Here is a 22337-nt window from a genome sequence, read left to right on the forward strand (position 1 = left end):
TCGAGCTTTACAGGCAGAGGTGTGTTGGTAAACAGGAGGAGGGAGTTAGAGATAAGCGGGAGAGAGTCAGGGGACCATGTGAGTTAGAAGGCAGGTACATGAAGGGGACAGCTCAATACGGGAGGGGGGGGGGAGAGAAACACAGATGGGAGGAGAGAGGGATAGAAAGAGAGAGACTCACACAAGGGAGGAGAGGGTGAGAGAGAGAGGCAGCGGACATAATAAAACAATGAATATCAATGTGTGAGTGTTCATGCAATTCATTAGATGCTGCCAAGCGGTGGAATTAGGACAAGATGTCTTAGAAGCATCCTCTGGTTTCAATGGGGTACTAGACAGAGGAGGACAAGGGTGCCTTGACTACTTTGTAGCATCTTCTCAATGCTGATGCAGCGTCTTAGAAGGATTATTGACAAGGAGAGAGCATCAAGGCGGTGGAAACATGCCTGTGATGAAAGGTTTACTTGCTCCACAGAATACTTTCTTGGATACCATCGCTACAAGATTTGATGGGACTCGTACGTACATGACAATTTCTTTTTTCATTGATTTATACATCTGTGTACATGTTTAACAAGAGAAACATTATCTGTATGTTTACTGTATCCTCAGACCATTTATCATGTTGCCACGCAATACTATAACCTCTTCCAAGAGTATACAATGCTTATCTCTGTCCCATCCTATCTAACCCATCATCTCTTCTTGTGTCATCTACTCTCTCCATTTCATTTTGCTCTTTTGTAATGTAGAAAGAAAAAGTTTTGAAACATTTCATATTGTGGAATTGGAAATCAGTAGAGTTGGGCGAATCGTTAAAAAATGTTCTTCTCTGTCCATTCCCGTAGATGTGACTCAACCCAATTTACTTGGTGTCTTGACTTCCCCGCTTAGACCATTGATAGAATAAATGGGGATTTGTAATTCTCTTTGATGTAAAACTTCCATAAAATACATGTTTCGTTGAAGTTTTATGTACCTGGGCTATGTACTGTATTAGGACATGTCATTTATGCCATCACAGCTATCTTATGGTCTTCCATGGCTTGATATGCATGCAGGATATAACATACTCTGGTGTAGGACAATGTGAAGAGTCAATGCATGGCTCTACAGCCGAGTATACCCACAACTATAGAGCTAAGGAGATAGAAAGTGGGTCAGTTTTTGCTATTTTTGTATGTATATATTATATATGGCTTGTATGGGCCCAGCATAAAGTCTTTAGAACCACTGCTGGTTATCACGGGTTGGACGGCTTGACAGGTGATAAAGTTGAACAGTGTATGGTACAGCATATCTGTCACTACAATGGTAGTCTAGGTGTAAATGCAAATGAGGTCAGATGCCCAAGGTCAGTCTGTACTGGCGTTACCCATTGAAGCTGAAGAATAGACAATACGAAGCTCCTGAAGATCTTACGCTAGAATGACTGAAGTAATAAGGCACCGTCTTATTTACTGCTTAATCTACAAGTAGTGTTACATTACTAAGAGATGACAGCCATCAAAATGGCCAATGCAGACATTTAAATGATAGAAGGATGTTGCGTCTCTCATAGCAGTGATGTGAGGGTTAATACTAGGGATGGTGGTTAGGTGTGAGCCAAGAAGATGGGTCTTTTGTTCTGCGGGATGGGAACGCCAGAGCATGCTGTGAAGCAGATGGCATAGTGTATGTTTATAACACACGCTTCCTCGCAGTGCATGCGATCTACAAATCTACATTACAACACTGAATACCCAGTGATAGGAGTTGTACATGAAAATCCACAGGGACTAATTCTTTCCAATTAATGCAATCCTGGGAAAGTCTTCAGGCTCAATCTATTTCTATTAGAGGGGCTCCGGGTGCCATGAAAGTGTGCATAGATCAATGTATTTCTCGTAGCGTGGAATCGCTCACTGGGGATGTGTCGATACACCAATGATGGCATCGGAACCCATCTAAAACGGCAAAGCTGCCTCTAAAATATATTGCAGCATGAAATCAAAACCTTAGCACTAAATAGAAGTCCTTGCAACGTCTTCGGTTAAGTTCATGCATTCAGCCGTTACTGAGGCATTTATGATTCCTAGAAAGTTGAGAGATAATATGGATGCCACTACTAATCCCACAGGGCTTGTCATCCAGATTGCCATCGTCCTCATTGACAAATAATCCTAGATATACAGCATAACTCAGGGCCATAGTTAGGGAACCAGCAGGACAGGTGCTCCGCGCCAGTAGGGAGACAATAAACCACTCTGCGTAAGCCATGTAGAAACAGGGCAAGGGAGGTGAACTGAATCTGTGCTTCAGGTGAAAGTCTTGCTATGACTCTGCATGTATAAGCAAACTTTCCATTCAGTCTGGGAAAGCTCAAACAATCCATGTGAGAGCATATTTTAAATATTTGCCATGAGAGCAGTCTTCTCTGTTGGAAAGTTAGTCTAGTTTATATAATTGGTTGACTTTATAGATCCACACTTTAACCTTCGGTGGATTTTTTTTTTTGAGAAATCAGATACACAATCCAACCAAAAGTAACTGGACACCTGAGCAAGAACCAAAAGTAGTATTTATTTCTATATGTTAATTCTTAGCGGGGCTCCTTTGGCCCTAATTATATCAGATACTCTCCATGACATACTTTCTATTAACGCCTCAGACACATTAGCTGGTATTTCCCTCGATTCATCCTGCAAATATCTGGTGAGTTCTTTCAAAGAAAATGGACTATCTTTGTATTTCCTGACATGACATTCCAGTTCGTCCCAAAGATTTTCAGTAGATTTCAGGTTGGGACTCTGTGCAAGCCAGTCCAATTGTGGAACATCCATATCCTCAAACCAATGTAAAGCAGTGTTGGATTTGTGACGAGGCACATTGTCTTGTTGGTAGTATTGCTGACCATTTCCAGAGTATTGTCACATTGTCGGCAGCACGTTATTGTCAAGAATGTCAAGGTAGACCTTTGTGTTCATGGTTCTCGTCACTACAGCCAATGGACCAAGACCATGCCACGTAAAACATCCCCAAACCATAATGGAACATCTGCCGAACGTATCTGTTGACACAACACACTCGGTCAAACGATGTTCCCCAGGATCCTCCACATTCAGGTATGACTGAATGATTTGAAGATGGAATAGTGTGATTAGTCACTCCATAAAACGTTCTTCCATTGCTCAACTGTCCAATGACTACGCTCCTCGGACCACTGTAGATTGAGCGATGCATTGCGCTTCACAGTGGACGGCATGTACCCATATATCCAACAGTTGAAGTTCCTGTCAGGAATTATGGCTGACACCTCCAAGTTTCTGCATCTTATGTAGCGTGGTTTAGGACCCTTGGCCTATAAAAGGGCTTTTAGATTCTATTTGTGAGTAATGGAGAACTTTTTCCACTTGTCTAGAGCTTGTTGACTACTAGACACCTCTACAATGCAATCAATGAGATTTCGACCAGCTATCAGAGTGCTAGAAGGGATGCATCATCGGAATGCGAGAAGCTGGATTGTCGTACCGATGAATTACCTGCCACATGGGCCATTCTGACCAGAGTTTTAGGATGTGTTGGGATTAGTGGATGCATGAGGGCACACAAGTCGACCGGGCTCAGGACGCCATCGACAGACCACCAGTAGAGAGAATCGTCAGATCATCCAATAAACACAAGCAGCTCCAACTGTTTTGTTGACCACCATCGAGAGACAGGTGGCACCATTGTTAAAGGTACCTGTGTCTGTTGGAACCATTTCCAGGCACTTGGATGAAGGACATTTGGTCTTGCGGTGCCCATTATGTATACTGCGTTTGATACCCAACATCGGCTCCCTTTCAGTGGTGTCATGAATGACGAATCTGGACTGCTACGCAATGGAACAGAGTGGTGTTATAGTCTGAGAAGCCATTGCATACGACAGTTGGTCCCCCCTAGTAGTGGTATGAGGGACAGAAACAGCTCTACGATATGTTCAGGACATCCTGTAGCCACGTGTGTTCCTCTCATAGCAGGGCTTCCACAAAGCATTTTCCAACAGGGTAATGCTCGTCCGCATACACAAGGGGGTCACTGGAATGTCCCCATAACATTGTCACTCTTCCTTGGACTGCCTGGTCACCAGATTTATCTGGGATGCCAACTTGGATAGGCGAAGGGTTTGCACAATTTAGAGACTGAGTTACAGCAACTGTGGATCAATATGTCACAGAATACCATATGAAACCTGTATGCCTTCATGTCCACCCATATAACATCTTGCATTCAAACTAGAGGCAGTACAACAGGGTACTAGAGCCTCCATGCCCGCCCTTATAACATCTTGCATCCAAACTAGAGGCAGTACAACAGTGTACTAGAGCCTCCATGCCCGCCCTTATAACATCTTGCATCCAAACTAGAGGCAGTTCAACAGGGTACTAGAGCCTCCATGCCCGCCCATATCACATCTTGCATCCAAATTAGAGGCAGTACAACAGGGTACTAGAGCCTCCATTCCCACCCATATCACATCTTGCATCCAAACTAGAGGTAGTACTACAGGGTACTAGAGCCTCCATTCCCGCCCTTATAACATCTTGCATCCAAACTAGAGGCAGTTCAACAGGGTACTAGAGCCTCCATGCCCACTTGTATCACAACTTGTGTCTAAGCTAGAGGAAGTACAACAGGGTACTAGAGCCTCCATGCCCGCCTGTATCACATCTTGCATCCAAATTAGAGGCAGTACAACAGGGAACTAGAGCCACCATGCCCACCTGTATCACATCTTGTATCCAAGCTAGTGGTGGTACAACAGGGTACTAGAGCCTCCATACCTGCTGGTATCACATCTTGTATCCAAGCTAAAGGCGGTACAACAGAGTACTAGAGCCTCCATGCCTGCCCGTATCACATCTTGTATCCAAGCTAGAGGCAGTACAACAGGGTACTAGAGCCTCCATGCCTGCCCATATCACATCTTGTATCCAAGCTAGAGGCAGTACAACAGGTTACTAGAGCCTTCATGTCCACCCGTTTCACATCTTGTATCCAAGCTAGAGGCGGTACAACAGGGTACTAGAGCCTCCATGCCCGCCCGTCTCACATCTTGTATCCAAGCTAGAGGCGGTACAACAGGGTACTAGAGCCTCCCTACAAGGGGTCAGTTCTCCACAATAAATGATCCTTATGCTCTAATATTGTAATCACTTACTTATGTCTACGTTACAATCACATAGAGAAAGCTTCATTTGATTCAGACGACTCATTCTAGGGGAGGGATTTTTTTGACAGTGAGTGTGTATTAGAAGCTAATTTTTTGAAAGCTGTACAAGTTTTCAATCTTGATAGTTTGAACGCTCGACAGACACAAAAAATATCTATATTCATCCTGTTATCCAGCATCTTTAGATTTTTATCGATCCTTACATGAAACTGGTTTTCCACTATGTCTGGCTCTCCTCCATACTGAAGTGTTAGATATTCTTTTTTACTAACCTGCCAAGTTTCTAAACTACTTTCTGTATATTTAGATTGGTATGTTTGGGAAGTGTTAAATATTTTCTGTTATGCAATACAAAATTAATATAATTTTTAAACATGTTTTAGAAGGCTGTAAGGCCGGCTGCACACGGGCGGATTTGCATTGCGGAATCCGGAGCGGGTGTCTACCTCCAGATGGATTCCACAGCAAATGCTGCCCATTACATGCTAATGAAAAACGCTTTTTCCTCCACATGAATGGAAACCTATTGCAATTTTCCGTTCGCTGAGGAAAAATCGCAGCATGTTCTATTTTTGAGCGAATTCCACGTGGACGGCTTCCATTGAAGTCAATGGAAGCCGTCCATTCTGTGGCCCTTCCGGGAAAAGCAGGAGTTCAAGAAAAAAATCTGTACTGCGCGTGTCCATCCGCAGTACAGATGCAGAAAAGAAGAAAGCAGGTATGCATGAACGCCCGCTACTGCCAGGGCCGGATTCTGCTGCGGGATTTCACATACGGAATCCGACCCGCCTGTGTGCGGGCGACCTAAAGTGGAAGCATTTAGCATCTGTATTACGGTTAGAATATACCCAGACCTCCCAATATTTCACTGAACAGAACACAATAGAGTTCTATGATGATCGCAGTTCATGCTCAGTTCCCTAGAACCATGGGAGGTCTGAGTATTACAGCAACTATAATACAGACACTAAAATGCGGTGGCTGTGCTATGAGTCAAACACAAGAGCAGAAAGAAGTACAAGTATTTCCTTTATACATTTTCATCTTCTAGGATCTTCAGTTGGCTTTGGCTAAAAATAAGAACGATCGAAACCTGAAGCAAAACAGCATATAAAACTGCATGTGCAAATTCAATCTTAGGAGGAACTTTAAGAGATTGTGCCAAGATTGACTTTTATCCATAAGATAGGGGATAAAAGTCTGATCGCTGGGGATCTCACTGTTGAGACTCCCCAATCCCAAGAATAGGGGTCCGTTTCCCCCTCTCCTCCTCACTATGTCCTGCATCCTTTGCCGTCAGGAGCAGACTGAATGGAGCGGTGGTCGCACATGTTTAGAGCTGCTCCATTCACGTTCAATGAGACTGCCAGAGACACCCGAGCGCTTGTACTCAGCTATTTCTATCAGCCCCATTGAAAACGAATGGGGCAGCAAGCCTGTAGTGAGCAAGAGAAGAGGACACAGAACTGGACTTAGAATTTGGGGGCATTTCAGATTTTTTTCCTTTTTACACATACATACTGCCTTTAGTTTGTCAGGGCACTCCTGACTAGTGAAAGGGGGTAACTTAAATAACTTGGAGTCCTAGGTATAAGTTATTCTATGCTATTCCTACCATTATATCAATACTGCTACTTGTATACAACACTTCATGGAATATTATTGGGATCTGTAGTTTTCCAGGAACTAATCAGCATGTATTATGATCACAAACCAGATCATGTGACTTATATTTGCTTTAGGCTGCCTGCACACGGGCGGAAATCCCGCCGCGGGATTTCCCGCGGGATTTCCGCCACTGAAAGTTTGCATAGGAGTGCATTACAATACGCACTCCTATGCAGACGGCCACGGTTTGGCCGCGCGAAATCTCGCGCGGCAAACAAACCTTGGCATGTCCTATTTCTGTGCGGTGCTCGCAGAGCCTCGCACAGAAACGTCACTCACCCGGCCGCCGGCTCCGGTCTGCGCATGCGCCGGCTGCGCGGCAGAAGGCACATGAAAGAGCCGGGGCCGCCAGGCGCGGGTGAGTACGCGCTCGTCCCTGCAGGCTCTCGGGTCGGGTCCCGCGGCGAGAATTCTCGCTGCCGGATCCGACCCGCTCGTCTGCAGGCGGCCTTACTCTTTCTAAGGGCCTCATGTGGCGCAGAGTGTTAAGGCAGCAGAAATGCAGTCCTAAGCTCTCGCTCATAACCTGAGGGTTGTGAGTTTAATCCCCACATGGTAAAGGTAGCCAGCTCAAGGTTTACTCAGCCTTCCAAGGTCAGTAAAATGAGTACCCAGCTTGCTGGGGGGGGGGGGGGGGGGGTAAAAGATGACTGGGGAATGCAATGGCAAACCACCCCGCAAAAACAGTCTGCCAAGAAAATGTCACGATGTGACGTCACCCGAGGTGTCAGTCAGGAGTCAGTACTTGCACCAGGGGACTTTACCTTTATCTAATAGTAATAGCATTTTTATACTGTTTCTGGAAAATAGAGGCCCAATGATAGAGGGTGCAGAGGCTGCAATTGCACATGTGCCCTGGTGTTTGATGGGAACCAAAGACAACAGTACTGTCAATAGCACTTCATGGTTGATAGGCCCTCCTAAAGGTTTTACCCCTTTGCCGGGCAACAAAAAAGTGTAACTGGGTTCTAGAGGATGCAGAATGTTATCCAGCCACGTGTAAATCTATGTCTTACAGCCGCTGATGTTCAGCCGTCAGATCGTGCTGGGTAGTAACATTGCTCTAGGAAAGGTTGTACCGTGGTTAACCCCTTAGTGACTGGCCTATTTTGTGCCTTAAGGGCCAAGCAATTTTTACAGTTGTATGAGTTCTTGTTTTTTTTTGCGACGACTTGTATTTTTTTTAATGCTCCCAATCTGGGTTACATATAGTGCATTGTTAACGTTTTATGACTTTTTTCACGCGTGATTTTCTTTTCAGGTGCGAATTATGCTCTAATATAGGCTATGGTGATTTAACATATGCAGCAAATAGGCATGTATATGCTGTGTACTGTATGTTTTACGTGCGGGAAAAATACGTGCGTAATACATGGTACACATACTTCCTGCCAAGAATACTGCTGCCAAGAAGGGGTACTTGGTCTGTACAATGATTGGGAAAGTTTTACACATCCTGGTAACATCCACATGAATGACAGGACCCAGGGTTTCCCAGCAGACCGTTGCCCAGAGCATCCCGCTGCCTCTACTGTCTTATCTTCTTCCCATAGCGCATCTTGGTGCCATCAGTTCCCCAGTTAGAAGATAACCCTGGACACATGAATCATGATGTGACAAAAGCTGACTTGTTTTGCGAAACTGGCCGCAGGAAAAGTCAGGATGCCGGGTGGACCTGCGGCCTACAAGAACATAAAGGCTGTGTCCGCTGGCCAGGACCTTCAGTGTCCCAAAGCAAGCGGCGTGATAATAGTCACCCCACCGCGCTGCCCATGTGAGGCTGGCAGAGGGCTCAGCACCGACCATGGATAGGGATGTATAGTTTTATTTATTTTGTTCCTATTGTATAAGGCATAGCTACTATTATTAAGGTATGCAACTACTACTGAGGGGGCAGTATTACAGCAAAGGGCATAATTGCTATTAAGTGGGAACATAAGAGCACTGTTACTACTAAGGGGGCACATAGTATATAAATATTATTAAGAGGGCACTATCACTAGCGAGGATACACTTAGGTGTACTATTACTAAATGGGGCATTTGAGGCATTATTACTAGAGATGAGCGAACGTACTCGGATAGGCACTACTCGTCCGAGTAATGTGCCTTATCCGAGTACCGCTGTACTCGTGCTCAAAGATTCGGGGTGCTCCGCTGCTGACAGGTGAGTCGCAGTGGGGAGCGGGGCAGAGCGGCCGGGAGAGAAGGAGAGAAAGATCTCCCCTCCGTTCCTCCCCGCTCTCCCCTGCAGCTCCCCGCTCCGCAGCGCGTCCCGAATCTTTGAGCACGAGCACAGCGGTACTCGGATAAAGCACATTACTCGGACGAGTAGTGCCTATCCGAGTACGTTCGCTCATCTCTAGTTATTACTATTAAGGGAGACCTTTTACTAGTAAGTGAGCACTTGGAACTATAACTATTCAGAGGCACAATTACTATTAAGGGAGGACATGGGTGCATAATTAATATTGAATGTACTATCACTATAAAGAGGGCAGATGAGGACATAATTGCTATTAGGTGGGCACTTGGGGGCACTGTTACTATTAAAGGGGGCACTGTTAAGAGAGCACTATTGCTATTAAGGGGGCACTATTACTACTCAGCGGACACTTAGGGCATTATTACTATTCAGGATCACAATTACTATTAAGGCACAACTAAGAGTACTTGGGGGTACTACTATTAAGGGGGCACTATGAGTTTGTAAGGGGCACAACAGTGGATATTATTAACATGTGAGGGCTCAAAAGGGTCATTACTTCTGTGTGGAAGCAGGAAGAAATCTTTATGGTTGTCTAAGCCAAATGAAAAAGATGGGGAAAAGTAAACTACAGAAGGGACATCACCTGTGAGTCACTAAATATAACTACTGTAATCACTTATATGGTCTTTATTGCAACTGTCTAGAACTGGTACCTACCTCTATATGGTCATTGTATGGTGGGAATATTGGGCTTTCTATAACCATTATCATTAGGATACTCCTCTATGACACTGTGAGTTTGGGTCAGTAGACCTGCGGTCAGCACTTGTCTGTGTTATGAGCACAAAATGTTGCTACTAATACACTTGTCTGAGAAGGAATATGGTTCTTGGATCTGGTGCTGTATTTATGTACTGAGGTTGTTTCATGCTGTATTTATGTTATGGGCTTGGTTCTGGTACCGTATGTATATTATGACATTGGTTCTGGTACTGTATTTATGGTGCTATATTTATGGAATCAGCTTGGTTTTGTTGCTGTAGTTAAAAACCGAGCTTGGTTTTGGGTATCGAAGTCTTGGTTTTGTTGCTGTAGAATAAGTTGGCACTATACAAATAAAGATTATTATTATTACTCAGGTTAATTCTGGTGCCATACTTATGCTAAATAAATAAATAGATTACAAGTAGAAACATAGCAGCTGGTTGTACACTGCTAAACTATGCCCATCTATGGCAGCCACTGGTCTTACAATTTTGGTAGTAATTTGTGCTGCCATTGGCCCTAGTGGGTACGTATGGTTGGGCTACACACCATGGGGGATATTTCCTAAGCCTGGCATTTCCAACACTGGGTTTAGTATAATTTCCCCCAACGCATGATTAAACGGATGTCATGTTTTCAGTTTCTAAAGCTGTGCTGATGTTGAATAGTCATATTTTTAGATGTCATCTGATTGCATCCAATCTGATCTTTGCATTTCTAACCACATTGGCACAATGCCAGCTGGAATGCGACGAGATGCAATTGGCAACAACGCTCTTTATGTGCATAGGATTTCTAACATGTCCTGTAAGAGAGGAGATCATTAGAGATGGTGGCTTGCTGTTCCCACTCATTTAAGTTACATAGCTGATATGCCTTTTTGTTAATTTGCGCAGTACCATCATTTTTTGTTTTAAATATTGAAAATCAATGCGGTCCTTTTGCTGACACAACCATATATCCCTGCGTCTGACACTGGTTTCGTATAAAGTTATGTGCAGTATGTCAAACTGGAAGATGATGTCATTTCTTACAAAGTTTAATTACGATGAATAAATCTCCTCCACTTAGGTCATTTAAGTAAAACGTCTCCCATTTGACAGGACATATAAGTGATATGGAGAAAGCTGTGAAGGTTTAGGCGGAATGATTAATATTGTATGAGATGAACCTATAAGGTGATGGCCGTTCATTAATAATAACAATGTCCATTATGGATTTGTGGCATCCTATAAATGTTGCAGCGAGATGCTCATGTCAGACTAAGGATCAGACCAGGTCTACGGCAGTCTTCTCCCTCCAGACATTGCCTTTGTTTATCGGTCTCCGTGGAGCCAGCTGCCGGCAATGCCTTGTTTTTGTGTTTGTTCAATGTCCTTGGGGAACGGTGACACACCTAGTAAAGAAGGACCTGGGGAATTTTCCACTTCTAACCATCTATCTTATTTTCATGGCAGCGTATGGATGTCGGAGTAATGACTTCATACATTACAGAGAGGGCAGTCAACTCTGAGAAGTATATAATAGCCCTTGGAGAGAAAGTGCTACAATGTCTATGGGATTATCCATATGACTGATGCACTGTTTCCTAGTTCCAGCATACCATGCATTGTCTACATTTGGTTTTTCATAGTTTACAATACAGAGATGATCGGTAGATGCTGGCAACATTGTACTTGCAATGTTGTGTCAGATATCCAGTAACAGAAATCTTGGAGCCGTGCCAAATGAGTTTGGGGGCTCTATAGACCCTTTTCTTCTTGACATCAGTTTTGGTTTGAGATCACAGACTTCACCAATGTGACCATCTCACTTGTACCTATGACATATCAAAAGATAGCTTTCTCTAGATTTCGCTTTTAAATGTTGTCAGGATCTTGTGGAGTTGGCAGTGACACTTCTTCACAAATTGTAGGCTAGGAGTTAGAGATGAGCGAACGTGTTCTTAACGAGTACTTACGCACCCGAACATCGGCTTTTCCGAGGACTTCAGTGTTCGCACGTAAAGATTCGGGGGCCGCCGGGGGCGGGGAGAGGCGCGGCGGCGCGGGCGGCAGCAGCGGGGAACAGGGGGGAGCCCTCTCTCTCTCCCTCTCCCCCCCACTCCCCGCCGCACCCCCCCCCCCCCCCCCGCGCTGCCACGGCGACCCCCGAACTTTTTTCGCCCGAGCACGGAAGTCCTCGCTAAGTTCGGTGTTCGGGCGAAAAGGGGTGGGGCCGAACACGTTCGCTCATCTCTACTAGGAGTACATGATTTTAGTTGTGACAGACATCATGTGGTCAAAGATTGCAGTACTTTTATTCTATGACCACGAGTCAAAAATGATCCGGCTCCAGCTATATTAAAACTTCTGTTGGCCACACTGTCTTATCAACCATTTCCGTTGTAGGTCGCAGTCTCCGCAGTATTTGCTGTGCAGGTTGAACATGTTGCGAGTGCAAGAAAAAATGGCTCGTGATTTGCACGAAAGAAGAGCAATGTGCAGCGATTCAATTTTTTGAGCCTGGGAGTAAACAGCAGAGAATAGAATGGAAACATCTGCAATTGCCTACCAAGAAAAAGTTCAGAAGTTAACCATCAGCTTGAAAATTGATGCTTGCAGTTTTCTGGGATACTTAAGGGCCAGTACAGCAATATCATCAGGTAAAAGGTTCAACAATCAACAGTGCTCATTACCATGAGATTCTTACTGAAGAACTGAAGCCTAAAAATAAAACAAAAGGCAAAGGACTGCTATCCAAGGATGTTGTGTTGTTGCATAACGAATACACGTCTACACACAGTTGCCCATACTATTGAAAATCACCAAAAACTTTGTTTTGAGGCGTTTAAGCATCCTCCCTACAGTCCTGATCTTGCTCCATCACCTGTTTGGGCTCCTAAAAGAAGCCCTAAGAGGACGAAGATTCACATTTAATGAAGAAATTAAAACAGCTCTGCATTTGTGGGTCACAGCTCAGCCTAAAAACAATGACATTTTGTTCTACAGGCTAAGATGGTACCAATTTTTTTTTCAAATAAAAGACAACTGTCTGTGTGTTATTAGCTTAGTTAGATGCTCGTCCATAATTGTGAGTAGATAACAATATTTCATTAGTAATCAATGCAGAAATCCAGGTAATTCCATAAGGCTCATGTGCTTTTTCTTTCAACTGTACATTGTTGACGTAATTTAAAAGAGAAAATAGCGATGAAATCCCTGTCTGTTTATAGTATGAGCTAGTTCATTAATTTCTCCTCGTCCTCTAGGGGGACCTGATAGCACCAGCTTCTAATTAAAGTTAATAAACTGTAAACATGCAGTGAGCCTAGTACTAATCTTCTAATTCGAACAGCCTACGATACATTGTTAAACCTTTTCATATACTAACCACCTTCATACTTTTTGTTTTTATGATGAGTGTCCATAATCGTCCCCAATGATCAGCTGTAATTTGTCACTAAATTTAGAAGAAAGTGTTCAATTTCCTTACAGTGCCACCATGGGGGAAATCAAACATGACCCAGTTCTCACTGGAATCAGTGGGCTGTCTGTATTAGTGGTGGATTAAGTAGACCATAGGCCCCAGACTGTTCACATCATTTATACCCCGTGCATGGGCCATAACAATAATCAGTGACACCCCTTTTCTACATCCAGCACCTCTGCTCTGGTTCTCTATGCTCATGTCTGCAAATTTTCCCCATCCTGCTGCTACCCCAATATACCGCTCAATGACCTCCCTTAGTAATAGTGCCCCTTTGTGCCTCATAAAGTAATAATTCAGTCATAGTGCCCATGACAAGAAATAATGCCTTATTTACGCTCCATAGTACTAGTGTCCTCATTTGTCTCCCCACACAGTAATAATTTTCCATTGTGCCCCCTTACAATTTAGTAATGCCCACTTTGTGACCTAGATAAGTAATAGAGCTAGCACAAAGTAACAGACCCCTCTCTATGGGCCCAACAAAAAAAAAATCACCTTTTGTGCCACAAAAGTAACATAGCGTCCCCTTTGTACTTCACAAACTAGTAGAGCCTCCTCTGTGCTCCCACAAAGTAGTAGAGCCCCCTCTGTGCCCCCTGCAGTGCACAACCTCTGCTCAGTCACTCGCACAGGAGAAGTTATATTCCAGATGTTGCAGCCTCATTACAGCACATCCCATGCACAACCTTCATAGTTGAGTTTACTGAATCGGCCTACAAAAGGGACAGATGGACTGTACACGCTCTGTCCCACCACTCCTGATCCATGCACAAGAGTTTGATCGTTGCACTGATTATGTGGAGGACGTCCATATCGCAGTAGCAGAAAGAGGTGGCGTAAAGGGAGATACACAGGCCAGCATAGATCGGCCGCCCAATCCACCAGAGATGGTTGGGCTTGCCACCGGACCGCTCGGTGGTAATTTACATGGTGCGCAGGAAATATAAATGCCTTCATTTTAAAAGTTTGCTTTGCCCAGAAAGTCTAATAAAACAACTTTATAAATGTGCATTACATCATTGTTTTATGGGTGTAGGGATATCTGTAGAACTGATGACAGGTTCCCTTTAAGAACGGTTCTGCTGGCTGTACACAAACATGGACCGGTTAAAGTAGTTCTCCATTGGTATCCTTCCTTAGATATCAGCTCTTTACAAGCTGCTGAGCATGCACCAGAGAATATGCCAACATTACGAGAGTTCTCTATTCATAGTGAAGTATATTCTGAAAATAATATAATAACCTCTTCCTCATCTTCCCTTCCGTCGCTCCAGAGGATTGAAAACGTGAAAGCAATGCAATGAACTTTTTTTTTTTAGCCTAATCTCGTGGTCCTTCCCCCCCTTCACTGCACTAATGAAATGACTGAGCACTTATGAGGGCTGCGCTTTCCTAGCTGAATAATCAGTGTCTTGTTACATTATCCTTCTGGCTGTCATCCAGAGGAAACACACACAGAATAATATTGCATTTTTGGCATTCCCAAACTGATTCATTGCAAACTTACAGGATGATCAAATAATCAGATACAATAACGGACGTCGCGGACGTGGCCAGAATTTGTCTAAAATCAATTGCACTTTCTAGAAATGTAATTATGTTCTATGGTGGACTCACAATCGCAATTGAATTTGGAAGAGACTGCTGCTTTCCATGACATTGAGCATGACCATAGAATATAATTAAGAGTCAAGGAAGCTATTGACCACTTATGATTTGCGTAACACGATCGTGTTACAAGAAATCATCCATGTAATACAGGCTTCTATGTGAAGCTGCTCTGCAGGAGTTGTCCACTTCTCTTGTCAGCTCCACCAATGTAGCCTTGCATGAAGCCCAATAATGGGCTCTCCAAAGAATGTGTAGAGGAACCTAGCCCTTCAAAGGTCAAGCTACACGCTGGCTATAAGAAGGAAGTCCCTCAGTAGGGAAACCTCCTATATACCTGTATGTCCCAGCGTGCGCATGGAAAGACGCTATATGAAGAGGACAGATCCTATCAGCTAAGCCTTCACATGCATGTTCCAAAATCATGAGCCAAGCGAAAGGCATGGAGCATGACCCTCCATGATCAGTAATTGTTAAAATACATAGAGTATAAAGACAACAGTTCTACATTATTATGAAATGCCTTCTGTCTAAAGGTAGCTAAAGCTTGTAAACAGCTGTTATCTAAGGAAGGATACCAATGGAGAACTACTTTAACCGGTCCGTGTTTGTGTGCAGCCAGCAGAACCGTTCTTAAAGAGAACCTGTCCTCAGTTCTACAGATATCCCTACACCCATAAAACAATGATGTAATGCACATTTATAATTGGACAATTGTCGTCTAAATAGTCGCTTGAATTAGTCGGTAAAGCATACAAATGACTGTTTGTCTTCTTTTATAGAGCAGTTGTAGTTCATCTGCTGTACAATTTCATGATCACTGAACTAAATGTTGGAAGCATTTACTCAGGCCAAAATGTCATTCATTGACTAGTTAGGGGCATAAGGTTCTTTGGCGGGTGTGTATTTGACGCTTTCCACTGAATGCACATAAATACGCGTGAGCAGTGTTCAAGTGAAACACATGCATACAAGTAATCCTGAATTGCAAGAGGTCACAGTACCAAGTGTTCTGTTGAAGGTCAAACCAGTGAGAGATCACAGCAGAGAGTGTATCTGTCAGGAATTGAACCATAAACCTCCTGTACTCCAGCTGGTAGCTCTCACTACTGAGCCATCCAGCCTGTGGACAGTTCCTGTGCAACCTTATTCCATGATCCCAGTAATTTAGTTACTGCCTCTTGTCCTGACCCGCCTCTGTCCCTGTTAGGGCTCATTATAAAAGCATGACCCTGCCACTGCACCATTGCATGATTAATCTGCTTCATAGCACTGTTTGACCAAGCTTCACGTTGCCTGATCCTCCACTATTTCTGAAAGACCCCCTGATACTGACTTCTGTCTTCCTCTCTGACTACGTACCCGCCTCATCCATCTGTGCTGCAATCAAAGACCTCCTGTTGCTGACTTTTGGCTTCCTCTCTGACTATGTACCCGCCTCATCCATCTATGCTGCAAACCGAGACCTACCGTTGCTGACTTCTGGCTTATCCTTGACTACTCTCTGGACATGCGGCCATTACACCTGAGATTCCAGCCTCGTGCCTGAAACCGCTAAAGTATCTACGAAAACCATCCAGAGACCATAGCAGTGAGTGTTCTCTCGAAGATCAGCAGGGACCGTTCAGTTCAGGATTACTTGTAAGCATACATGTGTTTTTCAGAACCATTGAGCATTAGGTGAGAGGGCAAAATGTTCAGAAAATGACGTGAGTCAATCAGTTTTCAGTGGAAGGTGAACGCAGAATAAGCAGACATCTCCCTACAAAGTTGTTAGCTAGTTGTTGAAAGGCAACAATTACCTGTTTACACCGGTCGATAATTAATCAGCGACTAATTTTAGCGGAGCTGAGATGAAGCAACAAGCTTCTAGTGAACAAATTTTAGTTAGTCACCGGTTTGGTGGCTGTTTTTACCCAGAACTGTCACTAACCTTCGTTCTATCAAGTGACTGTTCGGACAATAGTTCCCCCTTATAAAGCCACCTTTACACAGCTGATATGTGAGACACTTGGCGTTCCTTTGAGACAGTGTGTCAATGTCTTTAACCCAATTATCTGCTCTTAATGTCTTGCAAAGTATGATCCAAAGAGACAAGAAAATCCTCATGCCTAATTTTTTAGAGATGGATTTAGGTCATCTGATTACCATATTGCTGATTATTTGACCGGGATAAATCCAAAAATACAAATGAAGCAAGGACTCTAGCATGACCATCATTACATCTTCAAAGGCAATACTTAAAGAGAACCTGTTCCCAACTATAAGCGCAATAAACTAACTTTAAACCATAGGGATGAAAGGGTGTGCATGCACAGCCTTCTGGAAAATGTCACGCTTGCTCTGTGTGCTGGCTTCACCAGGGGACACCACATGAATGGGGGACCGTGTGAGTACGAAAAAAAGGCTCCCGGGACTCCGCATCACCTAAACTATAAGTACCATAACTTAGTTTATCCTTTTAAAATAGACAGGTGATCATTTTGTTCTATGGAGGCACATTGTTGTTTGTGAATTCTAGGTAGGCAAGATTGAGCATCAGAAAAAAATCAGTTATGGAAGAGAGTCATTCCATGTCAAGTGGTCTAATGCTTCCCACCTTCATATCTCAGATTGTGTTCAAAATTTGTGTAATACAGGCCCATGGTATGAAAAGAAATTTCCCAAAGTTTTAGGTTCCTACACCTAATGGTTCCTGAGTTAGACCCCCTTGTGCATAAAACCCCCCATACTTTGACAGAAATTATAACCACACCATAGGTGGCATTGCAAAATGCAAACTTACTGATCTAATAGAGAAAAAAAACCCTCTTTCACATAGTATCAATAAGAAAAAAAAATTAAGCTTTTTTTTACAATTAACCCCTTGAGTGGCAGGTTTTCTACCACCCTGTCGTGCCCACCAGGGCAGTTTTTTTTAAATGGTCTAATCATTGAATTTCAACTAGTTTTGCAGTTGCGTCTCAAGAGCCATAACTTTTTCATTTTTCCATTGACATGGCCATATGAGGGCTTGTTTTTTGCGGGACAAGTTGTGATTTTTTAAACAGGGGGGAGGAGAAAAAGAAATGGGGAAAAAAGAAAAAAAGGGGCCATGTCATTAAGGGGTTAAATAATGTATTAACTTCCTTCTCTGGGTCATTACGACGCACACGGATACCACATGTGTGATTGTATTTTTGATTTTTTACAAAGTAAAGGGAGACAAGTGTTTTTTTTTATTTTTTTAATAATTTTTTTCCTTTTTTTTTTTTTATTTTTTTTACATTTTTTTATTTTTTGTCCCTTTAGGGGACTTCCACAGGGACCCATCAGGACCCCTGATCACATTCCGGGGGTCCGATGGTGACAGCCCTTTACATGCTGCAGTGACAACCCTTTACATGCTGCAGTCACATAGACTGCAGCATGTAAAGGGTTAACACAGCAGAGATCGGAGGTTTTCTCTGATCTCTGCTGTAAGAGCTAGTACCTAGCTGTCCTCTGACAGCTAACAACCAGCTCTCCCTGCCACAGAGACCATCGGCTTGCTTCTGACAAGCCGATGGTCTCTATGGCAACCTGTAAACAAAGCAGGAGGTTGCCGACATGTCGGCAATATCTTCTGCTGGTTTTTCAAAGCCCTTGCACTGCTCTGTGTGGGTCTATGCAGGCAGAGCACAATGTCACAGCTTGTGGCATTGTGCTCTGCAGCTCCCATAGTGATACATAGCCCGGAAATCTTCCGGGCTATGTTGCTATGAGCAGTGGAGCTCGTCCCCGGAACTTTTCCGGGCGTGCCACTCAAGGGGTTAAGCTTGAAAAGTGGTAACTTTTATAATTTTGTAAAAAATGACATATTTGATGAATTGCTGTGAAGTGCCTGTAGGTCTTCGGGAGCTGAATATTCACTAGAATAGTGACTACCACTAGTGTAATACATGGTACAAACATCAGGTTTGTATATCCTTTTGCATAAATGCTACAGTGGCCCAATCCCTGGCCCAAATTTCCTTCAGTGGAGAATGACAGATTTTGAGGCGCCCTTCCAGCAAAGTTTTCAAGCTAGATTTGGAACCTGAAAAGTTCAGGATGGGACCATTAAACCTAGCATTAAAGGTTGTGCAGGACCTCTAATTTGTAGTTTTTATGATCATGTAGTTCTAAATTTATTAATAGCTACAAAATGCCATTTTATTCATAGTTGTGCAACACTTGCAGACACCCCCCTAAACAGGGGGTCTAACTCAGGAACCATTAGCTGTAGGAACCTAAAACTTTGGGAATTTTTTTTCTATTCCATGGACATGTAATATACAAATTTTGAACAAAATCTGAGATATGAAGGTGAGGACTTTTTCTCGTTTTAGACGTCTTGACATGTACCTCTTAACCTCTTTTATAAAGCACAAATATCATGCAAATTATGTATTCGATTAAACGGTTTGCGCTATAATTGTGCAGTCTGAACGCAAGCAGTGAAAGAACTATCAGCAATAAACCACTGATCAGATCTTTCATGCAGAACAAAAAATCATTGTTGGTCTGCCGATGCATCGTTCTGTGTAAACAGGCCGTCGGTGATCTATGAAGCATCGGCCTGTTTACTGTGAATGAGGAGAGTGGGACGGAATGATTTCCAGACCCCTCTGCTTCCATTCACTGAGCAATGATCATGCCTGTGTAAGAGCAGTGGAATGATCATCACTGAGATGACTGTCGGTACCGAATTGCCAGACAGCTATCTCATGTAAAAGGGGCTTTACTGATGCTCTGTCTGTTTTATGACGATTGGTGTATTGTATTGCTAATTGTTGAACAGTTTACTGCATTAGTGAGACTACCCAAAGACAATTAATAAAGACCAAATATTCAAATGGCTACTCCTGGGGGCATGATTAGTTGACTTGGTGGCCTTATATTCTCTACAAGAACAGAATATGACTTGGCTATTACACAATGCACCGTAGCTTAGACACCAACCCATCTTTCAAAGAGATTGGTTGTGAGTATTGCAAAACAGGGAGTTTCTAATGGTTCAAATCCCATTGTATTAACCTGCATTGGTATTTGAGTTGCCATCTTGCTTTCGCGTATTTGAGAGCCTCTAGGATTGACCTAGCCTAGTGGATAGTCTATAATCCTAAGGAAGGCCATACACATTAGATTTAGGTTGGCCAAACCAGCTGACTATGGTGGGACTGCTTGATCATCTAATGTCTTTGGCCTCTCAGCTCTCCCCCGATGGCAGATGTCGGGGGGGATAAGGATCAGGCAACTGGATTATATTTGCCAGAGGTGTCAGTTAGTGACTTTGTCGCCTCATTGCATACAAACAGTCAGGTTTCTGTAGGTGCTTCCATCACTTGCAGCATCCAATAATGAACCCCATTATAAATCATCCGTTACAAAGCCATGACTGCACCGTGAACAGAGCCTAACCCCATCCATAAAAACCTATTAAAATAAATTAAAGTTATGGCAGCCTTAACCTATTAGTACAGAGCATTCTTGATCAGGTTGACGAGCCTTCCTTGTGGCCATCATTACTTTGACCTTTTGAGACAAACCGCTACCTCCTACATTATAGGATGGTACAGAATATTTCTTTCCACATTTTTCAAATTAACCACAGGTGTCGTATAATCCACTGGAGCACAAACACCTTATTTTATTTTGCAATGTGCCCTTGGTGGCTGGAATCACTTTAATCATTCTTTTAAAAAATTGCATTTCCACAAGCTGAAACTGCCAGTCTGTTTGATAGAGTGCCATATTGAGGCTCCAAGGATTTCCTTTAAGAGGATTATTCTGAAGGCTACAGTGCAGAATGGTAAATTAGGGTGCTGGGCCAGCTCCACAATATTCTATGAAAGTGGAACAGGCTCTGATCCTGCCAGAAGGGATCTTCAGTCAATGATGAGACTTGTATTCCATACATAAAATTATATATAGACGGGCTGTAATAAGTGATAAGAGCTTTCATCAGAGCTGCCTTATGAGAGCGGTAAAATGAGTGTTATTCTGACCATAGGACAAAAATAATTTTGCACTGAACGATCACGGCATTAGGAAACCTACTCAGGAAGGGGTTCTTCAAACCCATCCCTAGTGATCCGAGTTCAATGACACGGAACGTTCTTCTGTTGAATGATGGCATAGATGACATAATGGTAAGACTTCCTGAAGATTTGTGTGCAGATGATCAGCTAACAGGTCCCTGTAGCATTTACCATTTAAGGATTGTGGTATGATGACCAACAGTCCTCGGCCATGCTTGGAAAATGCTCTCCAGACCATGACACTGCCATCACCAACCTGTTGAACCCCAAAGGTGCGCCCATGGGATACGGCTTCATGCTGTTTATGCCAAAGCCATCCATATGGTTTAGCAGGAATTGGGACTCATCACTTGCTTCCGCCATGTGTTCAAGGTCCATTGACGTCTTTCAGGGGTGTATTGTTGGTGAATACGTGGAAGTTATTAGGGCAACCCTTGTTGCTCTTGTCAATCAACTCAAAGTACGCCATATGGTCATTGTGGAAATGTAACTTCCCCACTGTTTTATTGCTGGGCTAGTTGGTCCACAGTGGAACATTGGTACTGAGGTACCAAACATGCCACCTGATGCTCACCTTTAGGATCAACTACACTTTGCCTGCTGCTGTGTGATCTTCTATCGGATGGCTGTCCATAGTTTAACCAATATTGGTACACTTTTGATACTGAAGTTTGTGAACAGCCAATAAGTGAGACAGTTTCATAAATACTGGCACCACATGTCCGGGCACCAACAATCCACCCGCAGTCAAAGAAACTCATGTCACCACATTTATCTAGAACTGCTAAATGTTGCCTTCTACTGTGCAGAGGAGCGGTTAGCGCATTATCTAGAAGACCGCGATGCAGCCATCAAGTGGGACCGCGTTACTGACCACAAGATGTCACGCACCAGCTATTCCTAATGCATTGACCATTCAGTGCATGTGATCTGGGACAAAGCCAGACATTTTTTCATCCAGGGCTCCTTCTCATAAAATAAAACATCATCAAGCGGGACCCTGAAAGCGACCAATTATCAATCTTATAATAGCGCTCATACAATACCTCCAATCACATAGAAGGACCCATAGGTTTCCCCCGTCGATCATATATTAGAAAATAACTCTGGCATGTACATGTCCACAAGATCTTTTCTTTTGTACAACAGGTCCAAGTGCATCGACACTTACGCTATTCAAGTAGCATTTTCTAGGACTAAGAACAAAGGCTGTTCGAAATGCGTAAATGCCTGCACCTTTTCAATAGCCGCAAGCTTTTAATGGATTTCTAACAAAAGAAAGGATTTTATTGAAATGGGACATTCATGGAACTTACTTTCTAATATGCGATGAACTTTACTTTGAAGGCCATTAAGGTGCTCATGGCACCACGAATAAAGGG

The 22337-nt window shown here is 43.4% G+C and overlaps 1 protein-coding gene across 1 annotated transcript in view; it reads left to right on the forward strand.

Moving 5' to 3' along the window:
- The first annotated feature begins 442 nt into the window (after positions 1-442).
- The window catches only part of KCNH4 (potassium voltage-gated channel subfamily H member 4), a 145921-nt gene continuing 124026 nt past the window's right edge, over positions 443-22337 (forward strand). The window contains exon 1 of the mRNA XM_066585820.1: positions 443-518. Coding sequence (XP_066441917.1) covers positions 443-518 — 76 coding nt within the window. The remainder of the gene's footprint in view (positions 519-22337) is intronic.

The sequence above is a fragment of the Eleutherodactylus coqui genome, chromosome 13, assembly GCF_035609145.1.
Source record: "Eleutherodactylus coqui strain aEleCoq1 chromosome 13, aEleCoq1.hap1, whole genome shotgun sequence".
Lineage (NCBI taxonomy): Eukaryota > Metazoa > Chordata > Amphibia > Anura > Eleutherodactylidae > Eleutherodactylus > Eleutherodactylus coqui.